This window comes from Triturus cristatus, chromosome 8 (assembly GCF_964204655.1).
Source record: "Triturus cristatus chromosome 8, aTriCri1.1, whole genome shotgun sequence".
Lineage (NCBI taxonomy): Eukaryota > Metazoa > Chordata > Amphibia > Caudata > Salamandridae > Triturus > Triturus cristatus.
This window is the reverse complement of record NC_140591.1, coordinates 63,581,084-63,604,518: the sequence shown is the minus strand read 5'-3', so window position 1 is coordinate 63,604,518 and position 23,435 is coordinate 63,581,084. Positions and strand designations below refer to the sequence as shown.

At 50.2% G+C, this 23,435-nt stretch overlaps 1 protein-coding gene across 1 annotated transcript in view; it reads left to right on the top strand.

Moving 5' to 3' along the window:
• Window positions 1-23,435, top strand: part of LOC146801335 (sodium/potassium-transporting ATPase subunit alpha-1-like) — a 2,293,178-nt gene that overhangs the window by 1,845,638 nt on the left and 424,105 nt on the right. Inside the window, exon 18 of the mRNA XM_085623701.1 lies at window positions 8,413-8,536. Within this exon, the coding sequence (XP_085479827.1) occupies window positions 8,413-8,536 (124 nt within the window). The remainder of the gene's footprint in view (window positions 1-8,412; window positions 8,537-23,435) is intronic.

Below are 23,435 nucleotides of genomic sequence, written 5' to 3'. Positions count from 1 at the left end.
ACCTTTACACTTTCCAGGGACACGCTAGCACATTTTAAAGTAAGGCACAGTTTGAACAAAACTTGTTTGGAGTTCCTACATATACATGTTCCCACAGTGTGCTAGCATTTGGGTTAGTCCTTGGTTGTAGCTGATACTAACGTACGAGTGTCAAGTCATCCAGACCACCCTGGTGCCATGTATATGTACTTACTGATACACCATTTCTGCCTAACAGTGGCTGATTTGAATGAGTCTGGCAGCTCAGACAATGACTGTGTACATGTAGTTTGGTGTGCACCTCCTTGTGTGACTTCTGCTATACAGACACATGTGTGTTGTGTTCACAGAGTGCCACATTCACACATGCTAGACATGTCCATTGTGTAAAGGGTTGTGATTATCCAGGAGTCACAATGTATTTCTTTGGGGTGTCAAAAGTACTCACAGGTCTCTGAGTGTGGGGACACCTTCTGAATTGGCATGTGGTATTTGGCCTTGGGTGCGACAATACTGTTTGTTTCACAGTGAACAAGAGGTGGCATGCCTTCATAGTCTTGCTGTGCTCAACTGATCCCAGACACTAGCTTCTCATGATCTTGTGATTTCAAGTTATTTGCTGTTGTGTCCTAATTTTCATTGTTTCCAAGTGGCATGGTGGGTCAACCAACTGGGGAGTGCAGGGCTTACATATGTGGGGAGTATCCTAGATGTTACTCATGATGCCTTTCCTGATATGCACTGTTGCCTATTTTATTTAGACTCATGTGTCAGATGTATACAGATGACTGATTTTTTCCTGTCTCTTCACCTTGTCCACAGCATCATCGGAGGACACCGAGGGAGACACCGGCACGGAGGTGGAGGAGGGATCGAGCAGTGGTGCCACCACTGCTGAGGAGTCGGTGAAATCTAGTGGCACGGAGGGCGAAGGGAGTGAGGCGGAGGACCTGCCCAGTACCAACACTGACTACGAGGCAGACGGGTCCGAGCTGAGCTCCCAGAGGGGGCGGAGGCTGCTCCCACAGCTGAAAGCAGCAGTGCATCTCTCGCCGCCCCCTCCATTCCCATCAGCACCCTCCCACTTGCTCGGGTCCCTTCTGTCCGTGCTAGGCCACACCGTGTCTCTTTCGTGCCAGGCACCGCACCCCCTGCTGCCCTCACTGCCGAGTCTGTGGACATTCAGCGGCAGTTGCAAGTTGGGCAGACATCGATCCTCACTGTCCTCCATGGCCACACCAGACTGCTGAACCAGATGGTGTCGTACATGGAGGGCATGTCATCAGCGATGTCTGACCAACGGATGTTGCTGAGGTCCCCGGACTCGTCACTGACGGCAGTAGCGAGTCACCTGCAGCGCTGTGTCCCCCCCCACCCCTGCCCCATCCACAAGTCCCACACCCATGCCTGTCCCAAGCACACCAAGACATCCACACACATGCACCCCACCAGACAGAAGCAGCACACCACCACGTAAGGGCAAGCGCACATCTCCTGACACGCACACTCAGGGGGAAGCAGGCACACCCACTGGGTCTGGGGCACACAGACAGGCACGCAGCCACAGTCCTCATCCACATGACTCACTCCCCAGTCCCTCCGATGTCACTCCCCTTGGCTCCCCTGCCCCAGATTCGGAGAAGGAGGCCTACTTTGCTGGACCTCAGCCCCACTAGTTCACCTGGTCAAGGCACTCCACGGGTAGGGGAGTTAAGTCCCCCAGCCCGTCCACCACCTCCCCCAGTAGCGCTGCAACCCATCCCTCCGACCCCCTCCCCTCCTTGGGGCCTGTTGTTTCTCCGTGTGCAGGGGAGACGCTTGAAGAACTGGCAGAAATGTGCAGCGCCGAGCTCGCCTCCACCTTTGGCGCTGCCCCACCCCCTGTGGTGGAGTTGTCCGTCCCTGCACCCACCACACCTAACCTTCCCCCTCCTGTCCCTGCGGTGCCTGGTCCTTCCCCACATGATGCCCCCCCCCCCCCCAGTCGACAACACAGTCTTGTGATGTGCAGGCAAGCTAGGGGAGACGCATGGCCATGTGTCCCCCCCCAAGGACTGATGATATGGACTGGCCATTGGCCTTTGTGAATAGTCTTGTTTACACATTATTCTTTTCATGCTGAATAAAGCATTTTCTTTTTCGTTTGAAAAGTCTTGCATTTCAGGTATTGATGTTGATGCTGATGCTACAGGAGTTGGGGTTGTGGGCATGTGTTATGTTTAAGGGAAATGTTGTAGTCTGCTGCTCATGGGGTGGAACCTGGTATCCGCGTGCCATCACAAGGTCTCTGCAAATATTCTTTGTCGTGTATGCTCTTTGTGTTTGGAGATATTGTCCCAAGGAGTGTTCCTTCCTCTGTGGCACCTGACATCTCCCCTGCAGAGAGTTGCACAATTGTTGTGTTGCCCTGTGTCTACATGTCCTTTGTTGGTGATGGATCCCTTCAACTCTGGCCATGCCTGCTCAGCAATGTGTCCGGCTGCATCGTCTGTGCCATCCTTGGTACTCACTGTACTTGTGTATAGAGTATTTTGCCATGCCTTCATGGAGAATGTGTCCCTTTTCCGCACAATGCATGTGTGTAATCCCAGCCTAGTACACATATGGCACTTGTTCTGCTGGGTATTTGAACACCTGACTCACAATTGTGGCCATTGTATCTGTGGTAACTCCACCCTATTCCTTCCATGACAGATAACATCTTGGTGGCTAGCCCAGCACCTGAACATTCCTATCAGTCCTGGGATGTGCGTGACAGTGTGTGTTCTCTTTGGTTCTCTTAGTTTATTAGGCATTGACATGACTATACAGTCTTGTGGCATGATCTCAGTGTGTGTATTGTGCTGCATCTGCCAGGGGTGGGTATGCATGTGTTATTTGTCCTCACACCCACATGTGGTGTGTCATGCAGTGGGAGAAAGAAATCCATCCTCCTGGGAGTGGGACACTGCTGTGAGTGATGTGTTGTTATGGCACTATCATCATTGTCCTAAGTTAGGGATACGTACATTCACCCATGGAGCTGTGGTCATCTGATAATGATGTACACCCCCCCATGTCTCTGTCCACTGCTGGGAGTCCTCTGCACCCACCCCCATGTCTCTGTCCACTGCTGGGAGTCATAGGCACCCACCCCTCATATGTCTGGGCACTGCTGGGAGTCCTCTGCACCCACCCCTGATATGTCTGGGCACTGCTGGGAGTCATAGGCACCCACCCCTCATATGTCTGGGCACTGCTGGGAGTGATAGGCACCCACCCCTCATATGTCTGGGCACTGCTGGTAGTCCTCTGCACCCACCCCTCATATGTCTGGGCACTGCTGGGAGTGATAGGCACCCACCCTTCATATGTCTGGGCACTGCTGGGAGTCCTCTGCACCCAACCCTCATATGTCTGGGCCCTGCTGGGAGTGATAGGCACCCACCCTTCATATGTCTGGGCACTGCTGGGAGTCCTCTGCACCCACCCCTCATATGTCTGGGCACTGCTGGGAGTGATAGGCACCCACCCCTCATATGTCTGGGCACTGCTGGGAGTGATAGGCACCCACCCCTCATATGTCTGGGCACTGCTGGGAGTCCTCTGCACCCACCCCTCATATGTCTGGGCACTGCTGGGAGTGATAGGCACCCACCCCTCATATGTCTGGGCACTGCTGGGAGTGATAGGCACCCACCCCTCATATGTCTGGGCACTGCTGGGAGTCATAGGCACCCACCCCTCATATGTCTGGGCACTGCTGGGAGTGATAGGCACCCACCCCTCATATGTCTGGGCACTGCTGGGAGTCATAGGCACCCACCCCTCATATGTCTGGGCACTGCTGGGAGTGATAGGCACCCACCCCTCATATGTCTGGGTACTGCTGGGAGTCCTCTGCACCCACCCCTCATATGTCTGGGCACTGCTGGGAGTCATAGGCACCCACCCCTCATATGTCTGGGCACTGCTGGGAGTCATAGGCACCCACCCCTCATATGTCTGGGCACTGCTAGGAGTGATAGGCACCCACCCCTCATATGTCTGGGCACTGCTGGGAGTCCTCTGCACCCACCCCTCATATGTCTGGGCACTGCTGGGAGTGATAGGCACCCACCCTTCATATGTCTGGGCACTGCTGGGAGTCCTCTGCACCCACCCCTCATATGTCTGGGCACTGCTGGGAGTGATAGGCACCCACCCTTCATATGTCTGGGCACTGCTGGGAGTGATAAGCACCCACCCCTCATATGTCTGGGCACTGCTGGGAGTCATAGGCACCCACCCCTCATATGTCTGGGCACTGCTGGGAGTGATAGGCACCCACCCCTCATATGTCTGGGCACTGCTGGGAGTCCTCTGCACCCACCCACCCACCCACTTGCGCCCTTGCTGTGGTACACTGCTGTCCTGGGCATACACCACCCCCAATTTACAGCTGATGTGCTGCACCAAGCCATACACCTACATCCGTGGCGTGTGTACGCCTTGTATCCATCATGTAATGGGGCTGTAGGGGTACGCGTGGTACGGCCCGTACCCACGCTCTGGGGGGCGTGGTTACGGTCCGTACCACCATTATAGTGGTGATGTAGGGGTACACGTGTACGGATCGTACCCACGCTCTGGGGGCGTGGGTACAGCCCGTACACGCGTACCCCTACATCACCACTACAATGGTGGTACGGACCGTACCCACGCTCTGGGGGCGTGGGTACGGTCCGTACACGCGTACCCCTACATCACCACTGCAATGGTGGTACGGCCCGTACCCACGCTCTGGGGGGCGTGGGTACGGTCCGTACCACCATTGTAGTGGTGATGTAGGGGTACGTGTGTACGGACCGTACCCACGCTCTGGGGGCGTGGGTACGGTCCGTACACGCGTACCCCTACATCACCACTGCAATGGTGGTACGGCCCGTACCCACACTCTGGGGGGCGTGGGTACGGTCCGTACCACCATTGTAGTGGTGATGTAGGGGTACATGTGTACGGACCGTACCCACGCTCTGGGGGCGTGAGTACGGTCCGTACACCCGTACACCCGTACCCCTACATCACCACTACAATGGTGGTACGGGCCGTACCCACGCTCTGGGAGGCGTGGGTACGGTCCGTACCACCATTGTAGTGGTGATGTAGGGGTACGCGTGTACGGACTGTACCCACGCCCCCAGAGCGTGGGTACAGTCCGTACACGCGTACCCCTACATCACCACTACCATGGTGGTACAGCCCATACCCACGCTCTGGGGGCGTGGGTACGGTCCGTACCACCATTGTGGTGGTGACGGGTACACGTCCACTTCCGTTGTGGCGGGACGTGGGATTGGTGGACGCGCCCCCCGAAGTGACCAGACCATGGAGGTAATTAATGTGCAGGATGTATTAGTATTTTGTGGGGTGTGGGTTATGTTTCCTGCCCCTTGCACCCCCCCCCCTTTGCCCCTGGGGGTTGTTCTGACCTTCTGCGGCGTCTGCGTCGGTTTCTGAACACGAGGTCGTAGGCTATGAGGGCCGGAATGACGCGTAGGTTGGGGTCCATCGCTGTCCGTCGCGTACCGGTGCTCCTTTTTCGCGTCGTCCTCAATTTCCCGGCAGGTTTTGGCTCCCGTAAAGAATGCTACGTGCGGAGTGACGTCGGCACGAATCATACTTGCTGGTCCGTAAAACGCTGCCTGACTCCGTCCTGACGTCGCGTATGCGCCGTCCAGAATCAGATTTGTATGTATTTTTTAGCCGGTCGGTGTTTTTTACGACTCGTACGGAAATGGTATTTCTATGAGAATCGTACTTGGGAGTTTGTAAGGTGTTTTTCCCGGGTACAAGTCGGACGGAGAAAACGCTCCGTACGACCATTTGTACCCGGGTTTTACCGGATCGGAATCGGCACCTAAATATTTTTTATACCCAAAAATAATAATTATTAAACACTAATTACCAATTAATAATTACTTATTAGTATATTAATTAGAAATATCAATAAATAATATTTAATCATATTTAATTACCAATTAATGATTAATCAAAAATAAATTATTTTTCATAACCAAAATATTATAATTTAAAATATTTACCAATTAATAATTCATCTCCAATTAATTAATTATCAATACCCAACAACAAATTTAATAATTACTTAATTAGATTTCAATTACTTCCAACACTATTCCCCTATAAACGCACGACACACTCAAATAATAAAATAATACACTTAACATAATTATCAATTTAATCAATTAATAAAAACTAATTACCAATTAATAAAAATTAATTACCAATTAACACTTATTTAACAATAATATAATTATCAATACCAATAAATGAAAATAAATTATTACTTAATTACAAGTAAATTACTTCCCACTCTATTCCCCTATAAACCCACAAACCGCTACAGAATTTAAACGCAAAAATTCATTAAAATTAATTTATAATTCCTAAAAATTTATAATTAATTTCATATAATTAAATTACTTCCCACCCTATTCCCCTATAAACCCACAACCCGCTACGGTACTAAAACGCATAATGTAATGTAAAAAAAAATTACTAACTTCTTAAAATGTTATACATATATTCTAAAACTAGTACAATAATTAACAAAAAATATAAACACAAACATTTAAAATACATAATAAAATACATAACACTAATATAAATATCGATATTAGTAACATCGATATTTTTGCTATCGTTATTACTAACTTCGATATTAACAAAAACGATATTTCTTACCTTCAGGTCGATATTCTGGTCGTCGATATTCTTGACTTCGATATTGTGTCCCTACGATATTTGAAACTCGATATTATTGTAGGTCGAAAATAAAAACTCGATATTTAGACTGTTTACCGGAACTGACGTCATCACGTCGACGTGGCTCTCTTATGGCTCCGGTGACGTCATACGGAGTCGCGAGCGGAGCCGATGTATTATGACGTCGTCCACGTCGGCGTAGAGAGCTGGGGAAAAAAGTTCAGTGGAATGCTGGCGCAGGGGATATTCACAAGGTGAGGAATCCACAGGCAGATACTGTATCCACCAGAAAAAGCGTTACCGAAGGTAAGTAACTTGTTCTTTAGGGGCGTTACAGGTAGGTAAAGGGCAGGGACCAATTGTTCCCTGCCCTGGGGTTGGTACACCCCCTATCCTGCCACTCTCCTGTGGGAGGGGGGCAGTAGCCTAGTCCTGATTGGTCAGGGCTCCCCATCTTCAAGATGGCGAGAGCCCAGGGACGTGCTTCACCTCGCCTCCCCCATCTGAGGGGTGGGGTTGGCAGCGGCTGGCACACCCCCTGTCCTTCCTTGGGCTTTCCGGCCAGTCTTCCCGCTAGAAAGGGGGTTGAGAACCGGTAGGGGCCAGTTGCTGGGTACAGCAAGTGGCCTGGAGAAGCTCACAAAGGTGGAATGCCTTTGAAGCTTCCCCTGCCCATCCTGGGGGAGGAGACTGCGTACCTCAGCCAGGATGTGCATTGTTGCAGGTCCAGGAGAGCAGATGGCTCTCTACCCAGGGGTCCAGCAACATTTCTGCTGTGTGGCAGCCGAAGCAGCCCCTCAGACAAGACGTGGATTGTAGGTTAGGTTCAGGGAGCATCTCTAAGATGCCCTCTGTTGTGCATCTTACAGTAAATCCTACACTCAAACTTCTCAGTCTTCAGTGTAGCCATCATGGTGCTGTGGAGTTCATGTTGACGACCTCCCGGCACCATAGGCTCTTAATGGCAGCACTGCACTTACAGTGTCCAGGAATGGACCTGTGTACTGTAAGGGCACAGGGCTCATGCACCTGTGCCCACACCACTGGCATAGGGCACCCAGCTAGAGGGGTGACTGAGGTATGCCAGGGCAGTGTGTGTTGTGGGCATGGCACACAGGGATGTGTGCCATGTCAACTCTTTGTTTTGTTCTGTACTCAGACACTCAGCCTGCAAAGGCCGTGTGTGTGTGTCAGGGTACAGGGCCTCTAAGGGTGGCACAATAAGTGCTTCTGCCCTTAGAGGCCTTCTCTGGTCACAAGGCCCTGGGCGCCCAGGGTACCATTTACCAGGGGCTGACATGTGATCAGAAATGCCAATTGGGTGTTGGCTGTTAGGCAGTTTTAAGGGAAGGAACACAGGCCCTGGGCACCTCATTGGCAGGAGCCCAGGGCACAACAAGTAAAAGTGCATCAGTTGTCAGGCAAAAAGTGGGGGGGTTACTGCAACAGAAACCTACTTCCTTACAGTGCTTTCTTGCATCAATGGCTTGTACAGTGGTAAAGGGTTGCACTATTGTAGAAGACTCTGGACTCTGCCTGCATTGCATGAGGGTAGCTGAACTCACAGTTGTCTGGGGCACGTGGTTTGACCCTGCTTAATACATGATTGTACAGGGTTGGGTAATGGCATTCAGATGCCATCAATAGGAAGGATGCTTCTCATGGTGATTTCTTTACTGTCTCCCACAGGTTCCTGCAATCTCCTTGGCCTACGAACAGGCTGAGAGTGATATCATGAAGAGACAGCCCAGGAACCCCAAGAAAGATAAGCTGGTGAATGAGCGGTTGATCAGCATCGCCTACGGACAGATTGGTGAGTCACTCCCTGCATAGATGCAGTACAAATGTAGCTTGCACCAGACCCTCTTGACTGCTATGATATCTCAGTTTGCCTGAAACCAAGGCAAGGATAGATTTTATAACTGTAGGAAAGTGTCCCTTTTTTGCATGGTTACCCCATATTTTTTGCCTGATTCTGTTGCACTTTGACTTGGTATGTGCTGGGTCCCTGCTAATCAGGTTCCTAGTGCCTGTGTTCTTTCCCACAACTGTACCTTTGTTTCCAAAATTGGTACACCTTTGGCACACATATAAGCCCAAACACATATACTGCCATTGCAGACTATGTTTTCGTGTAACTAAAAGTGAAGAGTCAATATAGCACACATCCCTGTGTGCATTGCCTACAAAACACTGCCTATGACATAGGTAAGTTACGCCTCTAGCAGGCCTTACTGGCCTGAGGCAGGGTGCAATATACCACAGGTGGGGGCATAGCTGCATGAGCAACATGCCCCTACAGTGTATGGGTCCATTCTTAGACATTGTAAATGCAGTGAAGCTATATTGAGTACATGGGCTGGGATGCTTTCATTATGAACTCCACAGCTCCCTGATGGCTTTGCTGAATGCTAAGAAGTTTGGTATCAAACCTCTCAGCATAATAAACCCTCACTGATGCCAGTGTTAGATGTATTACCACATGCACTCAGAGGGCATCTCCCATTAAAAACAACCAACTCTCTGGTGTACAGCTGACTAGTCTGCACCAGCCTGCTACCTCTGGAAATGTTTCTGACCCCTTGAGGTGAGAGCCCTGTGCTCTCATGGGTTAGAAACAAAACCTTCTCTGGGTGGAGGTGCTTTACACCTACCCCAAAGCAGGAGCAGCATTGAAGGACCGTGAGCCTCAAAGGCTTCCTTCCCCTTGTTATGCAGGCCAGTGCCTCTCCAGCTAGTGGAGATGCCTGCCCCCTGACCAAGCCCCACTTTTGGTGGCAAGGTTGGCAGGAAAATTAGTAATCAGGAGAGGTGTGTCCCCTCTCAGCCATGAACCCACCTAAGGTGTGCCGAGCTGAAGTTACCCCCTCCTTAGAAAATCCTCCATATTGTATGGAAGGATTTAAGGCAATAGAATTAGGGGATGCTCCTTCCCCAAAGAGAGGGAACATACAAAGGGTGTAGACCACCTGTCTGTAAGTAGCCCATTGGCCATTACCTGCCCGTACCTGTAACACCCCTAAATTGAGAAGCTTCCACTCTACTACAAAAGCCCGCTATAGAGGAAGATCCCCTTTCACAAAGAGGAAAGGGAGTGTACTCTTGATATTTTCTGGTGCGAAAGAAAGGTATCAAAGCTGAAGTCACACCGATATTGGGCCTACGTCTATCTGCAGGGAGACATTTTGTAGGTTGTCTCTCCATCAAATACATCCACACCTCCACCAGGGAGAGTAGATGTGCTCGATAGACCTGCAGAGTGCGTATTTTCATGTGCCAATCAACCCAAGATATCGAAGATTTCTACGCTTCATGGTAGGAGCCAAGTATTACCAATACAAGGTGTTACCTTTCAGACTAAAGTCGGCTCCACGAGCCTTTACCAAGTGCAAAGCTGTGGTAGCAGCACCTTGCGGTGGCAAGGGCTGTTCTTTTCTTCTTATCTGTGCGACTGGCTGTTAAAGAGCTCTTCCCCTCAGCGCACAAGATACCAGTATCAGACATGCCTAGACTTGCTTCAGGGGTTAGGTCTCAATGTCAAGTTTGCCAAGTTGGTTCATCACCCAAACTCAAAGGATACGCTATCTGGGGCGTGACACTGGCCTCCAAGGTCGCAAGAGTGTGTCCTTCGGAGGAGAGACTATCATCTATAGTCCTGAAGTATAACCACCTTCTTCTCACTCTTCAGCTGTCAATCAGGCAGGTTGCCTTTCTCCTGGGATCGATGGCATCTTGCATCTTCCTGGTTCCCAATGCCAGATTGAAAATGAGACCCTTGCAGCAGGATCTGGAAGACAAATGGGATCAGCATAGAGCTCGATGGGACGATAAAGTCAATCTCAGCAAGGGCTTCCATCCCGTGGTGAATTGATCGCAAAAATCTCCTGGTGGGAGTCCCATTCAATCAGAGCCCGCCAACACAGACACTGATCACGGATGCGTCTCTCCAGGGGAGGGGGGCAGTCATGGGTCCTCTTCAAACACAGTGTGAGAAGCTAGATTAGTATATGATGCACACTTATGTAAGTGGGTGTGAGAAGGTGGCCTGATATATGCTGTCCACTAGTTCTAGTGGGGACCTTGTATCAGTCCAAACAACCCCTTATGATGATAGGTAAAGACAACCTTATATGAAAGCTATCCTAGTGGTAGCTATATAGAGCAGCCTTCAGGCTAAGTCTTGAAGGAATGTAAAGCAGCTTGTTTTACCAGTCTATAATCTCTTGAATGATCAAATGAAAAGACAACCACACCAGGTATATATTCAAAATATATGTATTTAAGATAATACACACCCCTCTAGTCTCTTTATGATTACTTCAGTTACAAGTGTTTAAGCATCAGTAAAAGCACAAATACACGTTTGGGCCCTAGGGGCGTACCAAACCATATACTAAAATAGTGGTATAAGAACCCGACTGAAATAGGCAAGGTGCCTTTTACCTCTAGAATCGCTGGGACCCCAAGGAACCGCCCAAGGTAGTGACACAGGGGACCCACGGGAGCCATATGCAGTGTGGAAACACAACCTATTACTTTCTATGGGCAATGTCGCGGTTGGAATTTTAAAGATTAGGGACACTTCAAATCGAACTAGGACCAAACCCTTTTGGACTTAGGCCGTTCTAGGGCTAGCACCCTTGAGAGTGCCGGAGTACTTGAGTTACCTCAGCCACGGAAGCCGGGTGCATAGGTGTCTTTTGGTGTCGGGTCACGTCGTCGATTCCAATGAAAGCCTGCAAAGAACTGCTGCTTCAGTGAAGAGGAGAAGTGTCCGGAGGGCTCCATGCCTGGATCTAGGATGTAAGGAACCTGAAAGCAGAGGGGACAGAGTTTGGGTCACTGGCCAGCGACCTAGGGCAGGATGGACCAATGCCCACAGATGTCGGGTGCTTCAGGTGAGTTGTCGAGTGTCTTGACTCTTCAGCCACGAGGTCCAGGAGGCATCGACGAAGTCCATGAGCCAGATTCGAGCTGTCCCATGAAGTCTGTCGAGTGCTGCGGTATCGGCGACCAAGAAGGACCCAACAAGCCTTGGTAACGGCAAGTCTCAGGAAATCCGAGAAAGGACTGCGGTGCAGACCAGCAAGGTCTGATGGACTCACCCAGCGAGGGTAAGTAAGAGCAAGTCTGGAGCAACCAGAAAGTAGAAGTGGAGTTGCCTTCGTGGGGACCTGCTAGCTAACGGGCTAGTGATCGCAAAGGAGTCTGTGGACTCAGGGTAGCCTCGGGGAAGTCTGGAAATCCACCTCTAGTGATGCAGAGACTTTGGCGTCCGGCGGGAGCTTCAGCAATGCAGACCGGTCAGTTGCTTCTTTGGTGCCTGCCAAGCAGGGGAGTCACTCCTTGACCCCAAGGGAGATTTCTTCCGTATTCTAGTCGTGATAGAAAGTCGAAGGTCCAGGATATATGTTTCAGAGGTTCGTCCAGGGTAATCTAAAGTCCTAGGGACTGGGTTCCTATACTTATACTAAGTTTAGGGGATGGACTAACTGTAAGGCTCCACCTATGGGTGGGCCTGGGGTGGGGGCGGTTACACCCCTTCCCCTTTGTCCAGTTTCGCGCCAGAGCAGGGGCTGAGTGCCCCTGCAACCAGTTTGAACCGGGCTATGCACAGGGACACCTTGTGTGCCCCAGGCAGTGTCTCAAAAGCATTCTCTGAATGCACCCACCCTGCCCCAATACACATCTGCCTGTCTGGGGAGGTGGTTACACCTCCCTGTGACAGGAAACCTATTGTCCAGGCCTCCTCTGCCAGAGTTTCCCTCAACAGCAGGAGGCCAGACCTGTGTCTGTGGCAGTGGCATCCATTTTGTGATGGCAGGGCTTTGAAAGGATTTAACCGGGTTAAGCCAGTGTGAACATGTCTCTCCCTCTAGAAGGGTGGAATGCTAACTCCGCCGCCAGGACTCGCACGGGGGTAGTATTCCAAAGCGTTTGACACCAAACAAGCCATAAGGAAGTATTTCTGATTGCTGCAGAGGGGCTCAGCTCATGCATGGGCACCCTGTCACATAAAACCAAGCACTCTGCCTTCAGGATTGTCAAGGCCTGCCATAGGAGTGGCTTATAGGTTTATGTGTGTCTGTATAAGGTAGTGATATAGGTAGCCTATACCACAGTAAGGGGTGCAAGCACACCCTTTCCCAGGTTGCAGTAGCAGACCCGTGGAGTCATTATGGAGTGCTTCCCTGGGGTGGCATAATACATGCTGCAGTCCCTGGTAGGCCTCTGAGGTACCTATGCCCTAGGTACATAGTGTACCATATACTAGGGGCTTATAAGGCACTCCAGAATCCAATTAGATATGTACCTAATGTACATGGAAACCATTTTAGAGAGGAAGCAGCTAGGCTGTGGTCTTGATTAGCAGGGCCACAGCCCGACTAAAGTAGAAAAACAGTGAAACACCAGCAAAAAGTGGGGGTACCCATGTGAAGCAGATCCTACTCTCCTACAGTGGGCACCCTGCATCAATCCAGACAACCTTTATGGTGGCGGTTTTAGTGGTCTTAGACAACCTTAGAAAGCTCTCTAAGTGATAGCTGTGGAGGGCAGCCTTCAGGCTTAGTCCCGAAGGAGTGTAAAGCAGCTTGTTTTACCAGAACATAATCTTATAGGTATGGATTAAGAGAAAAAGAACCACACAGTTTATTTATAAAAATATGTATTTATTATAAGACACTCACTAACACCTACAGTTCTCTTCCAGGGGATCCTCATCAATAGTCATAAGCACTGAATATTCCCGCCCATGTGCGGGGACCCCGGAAATAATAAAATTATATATGTAAAAAACATACATATATACAGCTCTGTATATGTATAAACATATATCATTTTTTCCAAGCAAATGCAGCCCATATAAAAGAAGGCTAGGCAATGTATAAATACAATAATACATATAGGTATAATAAAACACCTAAATCACTTTTTTTTTTTTTTTTTTAATGAGGTAAACACTCATGAGAAAGCAAAAAAGAGAAAAACTGTGGGAAACACAGATCTACAACACATTGCTAGCCTGCAGGCTGCATTGCAATACAATACCATAGAGACTGAAAAGCCCTGTATAGGTAAAAACTGGCACCGTGCCTTTAAGGCAGCCCTGGCTTCCATATCCCATCATGCCTCAGGGGTGACAGTTAGGTCAGTTGTTCTTTCCGGCTCCTTCAGTCAGGACCCTGGAATTCAGCTCTCTTCTTTATTGACTTTTTAGTCAAGAATTATTTGCATTATAGTAATTTTTTGGACTTCCTCTTATTAATATCTGGGAGGAAGTTAGTATCCTGTATTTTTCTGACTGATTTTCTGCAATTTTGATCAGAAATATGCCTTCTTTATTTATTCCATATCTATCTTGTGGAAAAAAGAAGGCCTCTTCAGACACACATGAGGTGTGTATTGTCTGCCTGCCGGACTCTCACTCTCCAGCAACATGTCATCATTGTAAAGACCTTTCCAAAAGGACTTTAAAGGAGAGAGAGAGGATTAGACTCTACGGCTTATCAGAACGGTCGACATCGAGGCAGCTGGTCCCTGTTTGCTCCCCATCGGGCTCGGCGTCGAAGACTCCAGCGGCGGGATCGTCGCTGAGAGGTGAGGAGTCAAGGGGTAGTCATGCTGCAAAAAGAAAATCGCCGTCGACTTTAGATACAGCGATGAAGGGGATGCGTTCGTCGTCGGCGACTTCGACGTCTAAGAGATCGGCGTCGAGGGATCGGCGTCACAGTTCGACGTCAATAAGGCATCTTTCGACATCAAGAGAGGATCGCTCAACGTCTAAACAAAGACATTGTTCGACATCGAAGGAAGGACATCGTTCGACGTCGAGGACTGCGAAAGATCAGTCGACGTCGCAAGAGGTTCGTAGGCGTTCGACTCCGAAGTCTACGTCGACGTCGAGACCAAGATCGCCGTCAAGACCAAGATCGCCGTCAAGGAAAGATCGATCGTCGGTGAAGAGACTTGTGACGTCAAGGCATTCCTCGTCGGAGCATTCGACGTCGAGGCAGGCGCCTCCGTCAAGATCGACGTCGAGGCAGGAGCCTCCGTCGGAGTCGACGTCGAGGCAGGTGCCTCCGTCCTCACAGGTCTCCAAGGCTTTGGAGAAGTCCATAACGTCGAGGCGAGATTCCCCGTCGGGGTCGAGACCTCCGTTCAGACCAAGCCCTCCGTCGACGACGAGGTTCTCGACGTCGAGGCAAGAAAAATCTCCACTGATCCTCGAGGAGTCAAGTCCCAGGTCTCCGGTGATAGCCCTATCACCGTCGAGGCGGCCCTCTGCAGAGGGTTCTCAGGAGGTGTCGCATGTTCGCCTTACGATCCGGCCAGTCTCAAGGCGCAAATCCCCTCATAGACTGGTATATACAACTTCTGAACATGATTCACCACGTCTTATATCTATCTCGCCTTCAGGATCAGAGGGCTCGAGTTCAAGATCCGAGTCACCGGAACTTGTGCATCAATCTCCAGTGCCTGCAAGAGAAAATAGTCCACTGGAAGAGGGAAATGCGGTACCTCAAAGTCCTGCAAGAGAGATGCCTCAGGACTCGGCTATGTCTTATGCAGTTAAAGCCTCACTAACAAGGTTAAGAGACATGGACTTCCCAGCAAGACCGGTCAGATTACGTTCTCGGGGAAGAGAATCTCGACGTCGCTCTCGAACACCAAGGAGGCGATCCAGATCCTCCTCCCACAGGAGAGAGTCGACCAGATCGGAGAGAAGGCGCCGTAGGACCCCTTCCTCCTCCCCGTCATCGAGATCATCCAGAAGGGATTATTCGCCGACACTCTCGGAGACACCACCCTCTCGGGTATCTCCGGTGGATGATATCTCTACTTTTCAGGAAGTGTTGTGTAGAGGAGCTACAAAATTAAATATCCCAATGCCGGTTCAGGAGATCACCTCCTCCATAATCTTTGAAACTCTTCATGAACGAGCAGTGTCACGCCCACTGTTGCCGTTAGTCCCTGGTTTGCTACAACCAGTAATGGATATTTTTCTCACGCCAGCGACGACCAAATCTGCGCCGGCGCGGATTCTAAAAAAGTACCGTCCGGCTCCGGAGGATCCTCTGTTTCTAAGATCAGATCCTCCACCGGATTCTGTCATCACCGCTGCTGCCAGAAAGACGCATGCAGTAGCTGGGTCTTCAACGGTGCCCCCAGATAAGGACAGTAAGACGCAAGACTCTTGGGGGAGGAGAGTTTGCGGCTCGGCATCTTCTAGCTTAAAGGTGGCCAGCGCCTCAGCGCTTCTGGGGCGCTATGATAGATCATTATCGGACTCTCTCCAGAGGTTCATTGAAAAAGTTCCATCAGAGGACAGACGGGACTTTGAAGAACTTTTGCACGAGGGAAGTCTGGTTTCTAACCAGGTCATAAGTGCAGCGGCGGATGGGGCAACCCTAGCATCGCATTCTTATGCCCATGGAATCACAGCCAGAAGATCATCTTGGCTCAGATTGACGGCCTTGGAGCCGGAAGCGCAGGCGAGAATACTAAATCTGCCTTTCTCGGGTAGTTCACTTTTTGGGTCTCATGCAGACGAAGAAATGGCCCGTATGAAGGCAGAACTGGAGACCATGAAAGCCGTCGGGCTTGAAAAGAGGAAAGAGTTTCGACACCGCAGGGGAAATGACAGGCGTAATTACCAGCAGAGGGTTCAAACCCCTCAGTGGCAGAAGAACCAGGACCAGCAAGGTCAAAAGAAACAGCAATACCAGTCCCGCAGACCATCCAGGGGACGTGGTAACAACAGGCAGTCAAACGCTGGAAACAAGGCTCCAGGGAAGCAATGAGGAACCGCTTCCTCCGATGCTGTCCACCGCTCCGGTGGGAGGAAGTGTTGCGCATCATCTTCCAGAGTGGCAATCCATCACAAAGGACAAGTGGGTTCTGAATATACTGCGTCATGGGTACTCTCTTCGTTTCCGAAGCCACCCTCCATCGATTCCTCCTGTCCATTCATCCCAGCATCTAAAGCAGCTCAGAGAAGAGGTGGCGACTCTTCTACTCAAATCTGCAATAGAAAAAGTACCCAAAAACCAAAGAGGAAAGGGAGTTTACTCCAGATACTTTCTGATTCAAAAAAGGAGTGTGAAGGTAGAGTTCAGACCCATTTTGGACCTACGGATACTGAACAAACAAATAAGAAAGGAAAAATTTTGCATGCTGGCGCTCCACCAAATATATCCTCTTCTCCGGTTGGGTGATTGGATGTGTTTGCTGGACCTTCAGGACGCATATTTCCATATTCCCATCCTACGGAATCATCGAAAATTTCTCAGGTTTGTGGTGGGCAACTCTCACTATCAGTTCAAGGTTCTTCCATTTGGCCTGAAGTCAGCTCCTCGAGTATTCACAAAATGCGTGGCAGTAGTAGCGGCTGCTCTGAGGCGCGCAGGAGTCTTCGTCTATCCCTACCTAGACGACTGGCTAATAAAGGGTCCATCGCCTCAGAGTGTTCGATCGCAGCTGTCGCTTTGCCTGAACTTATGTCGCAAGTTGGGTCTCAGAGTGAATGCCAAAAAGTCAAATTTTTCACCAACACAGAGGATCCACTACCTGGGTGCAACTATAGACTCCGTAGTAGGAAAAGTGTTTCCTTCGGAGGAAAGACAGTCATCCATTATCCTCAAAGGCAGACAGATTCTATCCAACAATCTGTCGTCGGCAAGACAAATCTCATCTCTGCTAGGGGCCATGGCATCCTGCATTTACCTAGTGCCCATTGCCAGGCTAAGGATGCGTCCTCTCCAGCAAGATCTCGAGGACAAATGGGATCAAAGGAACTCCCTGTGGGAAGAAAAAGTTTGCCTTTCCTCAGCGGCCAGGCAGTCAGTCAAGTGGTGGCTGAAGCCCCTGAATCTACAAGTGGGGATCCCTTTCCATCAAGAACCCCCAACTCAGACCTTAATCACCGACGCCTCCCTTCAAGGCTGGGGTGCCCATTTCGGGTCTCTACAAACTCAGGGACGGTGGTCCAGCAGCGAGCAGTTGTACCACATCAACATGCTGGAGCTCAGGGCAGTCCACCTAGCCCTCAAAGCGTTCCTGCCTGCGATCAAGACGAGTACCATTCTAGTACAGACGGACAATACCACCACAATGTACTACCTGAACAAGCAGGGGGGTACTCGATCCAGGACGCTCTCGCTGGAAGCTCAGTCCCTGTGGCACTGGATCCTAGCAAGGAACATCTCGTTGAAAGCGGTGCACCTACCAGGAGAACTCAATGTGCAAGCGGACTTACTCAGTCGTCATTTTCAAGAACCAGAGGACTGGGTACTAAACGACGAGGTGTTAGAAGACATCTTCAGGGAATGGGGGCGTCCGCAAGTGGACCTCTTCGCGGACGAGCACAACACAAAATGCCGAGGCTTCGCCTCAAGATACCATCGGCCAGGATCCCTAGGGAATGCCCTTTTGATCAATTGGTCAATGACATTTGTGTACGCTTTTCCGCCTCTCCCACTAATTCCCAAGGTGGTGACCAAGCTACAGAATTCATCTGCCAGGATGATCCTCATAGCACCGGACTGGCCGAGGCAGTGGTGGTACACGGATCTCTTGCACATGTCGATCTGCCCCCACAAACGGCTGCCGTGCAGGCCGGACTTGTTATCCAAGATGCAGGGGAAGATTTACCATCCCAGCCTTCCCTCGCTGAGCTTAACAGCATGGCTCCTGAAGTCCTCCAGTATGGCCATCTGAACCTCCCTCAAGAGTGTATGTCCATACTGAAGGAAGCCAGGAGGCCTTCGACAAGACACTCCTACTTCTGTAAGTGGAAAAGATTTTACATATGGTGTGCTCAGCATCTTTATGATCCAACAAAATGCCAGGAGGATGTAATTTTGCCCTATCTTCTACATTTAGCGAGGGCAGGGTTGAAATTTTCATCCATAAAAGTTCACCTAGCAGCCATAACAGCATACAGGCGTTCGCCTTCGCAGCAGTCATTTTTTAAGTTGCAGGTGGTGAAGGATTTCTTGCAAGGTCTCAAGAAAGTCTATCCCCCTGTTAGACCTCCCTCTCCTTCCTGGGAGCTAAACTTGGTTCTGTCAAGGCTCATGGGTTCTCCTTTTGAGCCTATTCATAAGGCTACCCTACAGCACCTCACATGGAAGACAGCCTTTTTAATAGCCATCACTTCAGCACGGAGGGTCAGTGAGATCCAGGCCCTCTGTTCTAAAGAACCCTACACTACGTTTCATCTGAATAGGGTAGTGATGAGGACTCATCCTTCATTCCTACCTAAGGTGGTATCAGACTTTCATGTAAACCAAGCCATCTCCTTACCAACCTTTTTTCCCAACCCCTCCTCTCCGGCAGAGAGGGCGTTGCATTCTCTAGATGTCAAAAGGGTCCTAAAATTCTATCTAGATAGGACTAAGAATGTCAGGAAATCTGATCAATTGTTTGTGAACTATGGGGTTGTCCGTATGGGCTTTGCTGCATCCAAACGTTCCATTGCTAGGTGGATTGTTTCATGTATTACATTGGCCTACCAACTGGCTCAGAAACCGTTGGGGGCGCGCCCTAAAGCGCATTCTACAAGAGGAAAAGCGGCTACCGCTGCTTTTCTCAATCATGTCCCACTCTCCGAGATCTGCAAGGCAGCCACTTGGAGATCTGTCCACACCTTTACCAGACATTATTGTCTGGATTCGGACACCAGAGCAGACACTCAAGTAGGACAAGCCTCCTTGAGGAATCTGTTCCATACATAATCCTTTTCAGGATTTTTTCTTACTCCATGTGTGGTACGATTTTTTTCATTTGCCTGCAGGTGGAAGGTGGGCTTGCTACTCTATTCAGTGCTTATGACTATTGATGAGGATCCCCTGGAAGAGAAGGGTAAGTTACTTACCTGTAATCCTAGTTCTCTTCCAGGGATATCCTCATCAAAGTCATAAGCAACCCACCCGCCTCCCCAGGCAAATGAGAAGAAGTGTATTATTCATTGTGGAAAGGATATATCTTTGTGTTTAGGACTACGGTCCCGCAAAGAACAACTGACCTAACTGTCACCCCTGAGGCATGATGGGATATGGAAGCCAGGGCTGCCTTAAAGGCACGGTGCCAGTTTTTACCTATACAGGGCTTTTAAGTCTCTATGGTATTGTATTGCAATGCAGCCTGCAGGCTAGCAATGTGTTGTAGATCTGTGTTTCCCACGGGTTTTTCTCTTTTTTGCTTTCTCATGAGTGTTTACCTCATTAAAAAAAAAAAAAGAGATTTAGGTGTTTTATTATACCTATATGTATTATTGTATTTATACATTGCCTAGCCTTCTTTTATAGGGGCTGCATTTGCTTGGAAAAAATGATATATGTTTATACATATACAGAGCTGTATATATGTATGTTTTTTACATATATAATTTTATTATTTCCGGGGTCCCCGCACATGGGCGGGAATATTCAGTGCTTATGACTTTGATGAGGATACCCCTGGAAGAGAACTAGGATTACAGGTAAGTAACTTACCCATATCTCCTAGCCGGAGATATACACACAATACTTTTCAATAGACAGAGGTGAGTAGAACGAAATACACAGTGGTCGCCAGGGGGAGACCAAACCATATACTAATCTAGTGGTATGCGAACCACGACTCAAGTCAAGAATATACCCAGAAGACATAGAAGTGCCGGGGACCCAAGGAACCACCTGAGGTAACTAACCAGTAACCCCACGGAGGCTTTGTGCAGAGTGAGAACACGACCGCTGGCTCAATACAAGTCAATGGGTAAGTCGCAGTTGCCATTTTAAAGAAGGACCCTCCCCAGTGGACCCTGAAGAAATCCCATGGAAGACAGAAGGTTGGAGAACCACCCACCCATGGATACCCCAGGAACTAGGATACCTACACCAGGGAAGCTTGGTGCATAGGTGTTAAGTGGAATTAGAAACCGCAGTTGAACTCAAAGGAGGACTTCAGGAAGATGCCGCTGCTGTGGAAGGTGAAAGTGTCCAGTGGAACCCAAAGGTAGATTCAAATTTAGAAGTATCCACAAGCACTGGGGACAGAGTTTATGTCACTCAGGAGTGACCAGGAGGCACGGAAGACGAATGCCCACCGATGTCGAGTCGAGTGTTGCAGGAGAGCTGATGATGACCATGAGACTGCAGCTGTGCGGACCAGGCGATGTTGTGGAAGACCAGGAGCCATGCACAAGCTGTCCCACATCGGATGTCGAGAGTTGAGGGGTTGGTGTCTGTCGGGAGCACCAATACACCTTTGCAACTGCAACCAACGAGGAAAGTGAAGAAGGTACAGTGTTGGGACCACCAAGGTCCAGGGGACTCACCAAAAGCAGGGGAGTCAGGGCAGGCCCTGGGCAATCAGGGGAGCCCGCTGAATTGAAAGATGACCCTCAAGAGGTCCCAAGGGCTGGAGGCACTGGAGTCGCGAGAGGACTTCAAGCAACTCACCAAAGATGCAAGCCCATAAATATTGTTTTATTTATTCTAGCAAGGTGCTTAAGGGGGTTACCTGTTGCACTACCGGCGGTGCCCATCTGTAAGAGCGGGTCCGCCAGCATAGGTTAGCGCTCTAGTTGTTCTAAGAAAATTCCATAAAATACGTGATGCTGTGACCGCGCAGAGGGCGAGCCACCAGCTCGACAAAGGTGTGCCAAAGGCAAGCCAGTCTGCGCCTGGAGAGTGCTCAGCGCCAGAACCCCTGCCCGTTTTATACCACGAAGCTACACACGGGAACCCTTACTTAGCCTGAATACCGGTGAGTGACCAAACCCTACTTTACTGATAGACAGTGGGATCGATGGCTTAACTAGATGTAACTCCTGTGGCCTTGTGGCTTGGTACCTGTCGAGTAAAAACATAAGTAAGAATGAAATTGGGCGTTGTAGCCATGGTTGGAGGGGGCTCTTCAGGTCCAGTAAACGACCAGGTCCAATCACAGACAATATCAGGTGTATTTTATTGAACACAAGATCGCAAAACTCCACACTTGGAAACTTTTTGGTGAAAAAGTGTCAATGTTATCCTATGGAAGGAAAACAGGTTAACGGTTCACAGGTAATTAATCGACTGTGTGAGTTAAGGTTCTGGGGTTAGACTTAAGGGTCTCCCAGGGTCAGTGATGCACTGTTGTTGCACCCTCAGCGGCCCTAGGGCGGCCGGGTGCAGAGTGTTGAGGCCCAATGTTATCCAATGGGGGAGAGGTGGCCTCCGGTTGGTGGCTACTGGCAAGCAGGCCACGGGGTTGTGGCAGCAAAGCTCCTAGGGTTAAGCTCAGGGCAAGTTGGAGACCAAAGTAGCACCAAAGGTGCACCCTCAGTGGCACTAGGGCGGTCTAGTGCAGGGTGCTGTTTTGAGGTTGGGTGCCCTGTTGTTTTCAATAGAGAACCTCTGGGACAAAGAAACACTGCAAGTTCGGGGACGAAGATCTTCTGGGGGCGAACACCACTTTGAGGAGTAAGTTGGGATGTCGTTGGTTGGTTAGGTACCGTTGGTTTGGGCACACAAGGCTGTGGGGCGTCGGGTGCAGGGGTGCCTTGTGACATCGGATTTTCGTACCCGCTCTGGTCGCGGTAGGGGGGGGGTCCTCTGGATTGAGGCTGCAGGTGTCGTCTGGAGGCTTGAGGCAGGTCAGTGGTCATCAGATCTCGGGTCAGGATCACCGGGGGGACCTTCTTGTGGTGTTTTTCCACTCGAGCTCAAGCCGGGTTCGGCGGGTGCAGAGTGGGCTGGATTTGCGGTCTCTGGCTGGCACCAGAAGCTGCAGTTTAAACACGTCCGGTGTTCATGGGAGAAGCAGTCTGGGAAGTGAAGGCAGGCAGGTCCGCTGGGGTTTGTGAGGTTGTTGGCTGCTGGACACGCCGGGATTTTGCAGGAGCAGGTTCGAGGGGAGACAGGCCTGTAGGGCTGGGGCTAAGTCGGTGGGCGTTGTCCTCTTGTTAGCTCTGCACGGCTCTTCGTCCTTCTTCTTTTCTTTTTGTATGTATGCTGGTTCTGAGGAAGAAAGGTTCACAGTGCCCCCTAAATACTAATTTTAGGGGCATTACTGGTAGGTGAGGGGTAGGGACCAATGGGTCCCTTCCCTGAGGTGGGTACACCCTCTATTCTGCCACTCTCCAGTGGGAGGGGGCAGGAGCCTGTCCCTAGTTGGCTGAGTCCTCCTATCCTCAAGATGGCAGGGACTCGAGGTTGTGCTTCCCCTCGCCTTCCCCACCTGAGGGGTGGAGTTGGCAGAGGTGGGCACACCTCTTTTCCTCACTTGTTTTTCCCACCGGTTCTCCCACCCAAAGTAGGGGGTAGAACCAGTGGGGACCAGTTGCTGAAAGCAGCAAATGGTCTAGAGAGGCACATAAAGGTGGCATGCCTTTGAAGCTTCTCCTTCGTGAACCCTGCCCATCCTGGCACCTCGTCCCAGGATTGCATTGTTTCAGGCCCCCGAGAGCAGCAAGCTCTCGACCCAGGGGTCCAGAAACATGTCTGGTGGTGGCAGCCTAAGCAGCCACTCAGTCAGGTCACTAGGAGTAGGGCGAGTTTCAGGGGGCATCTCTAAGATGCCCTCTGTTGTGCATTTTACATTAAATCCCACACTGGCATCAGTGTGGGTTTAATGTGCTGAGAAGTTTGATACCAAACTTCCCAGTCTTCAGTGTAGCCATTATGGTGCTGTGGAGTTCGTAATGACAAACTCCCAGCACCATATACTCTCAATGGCATCACTGC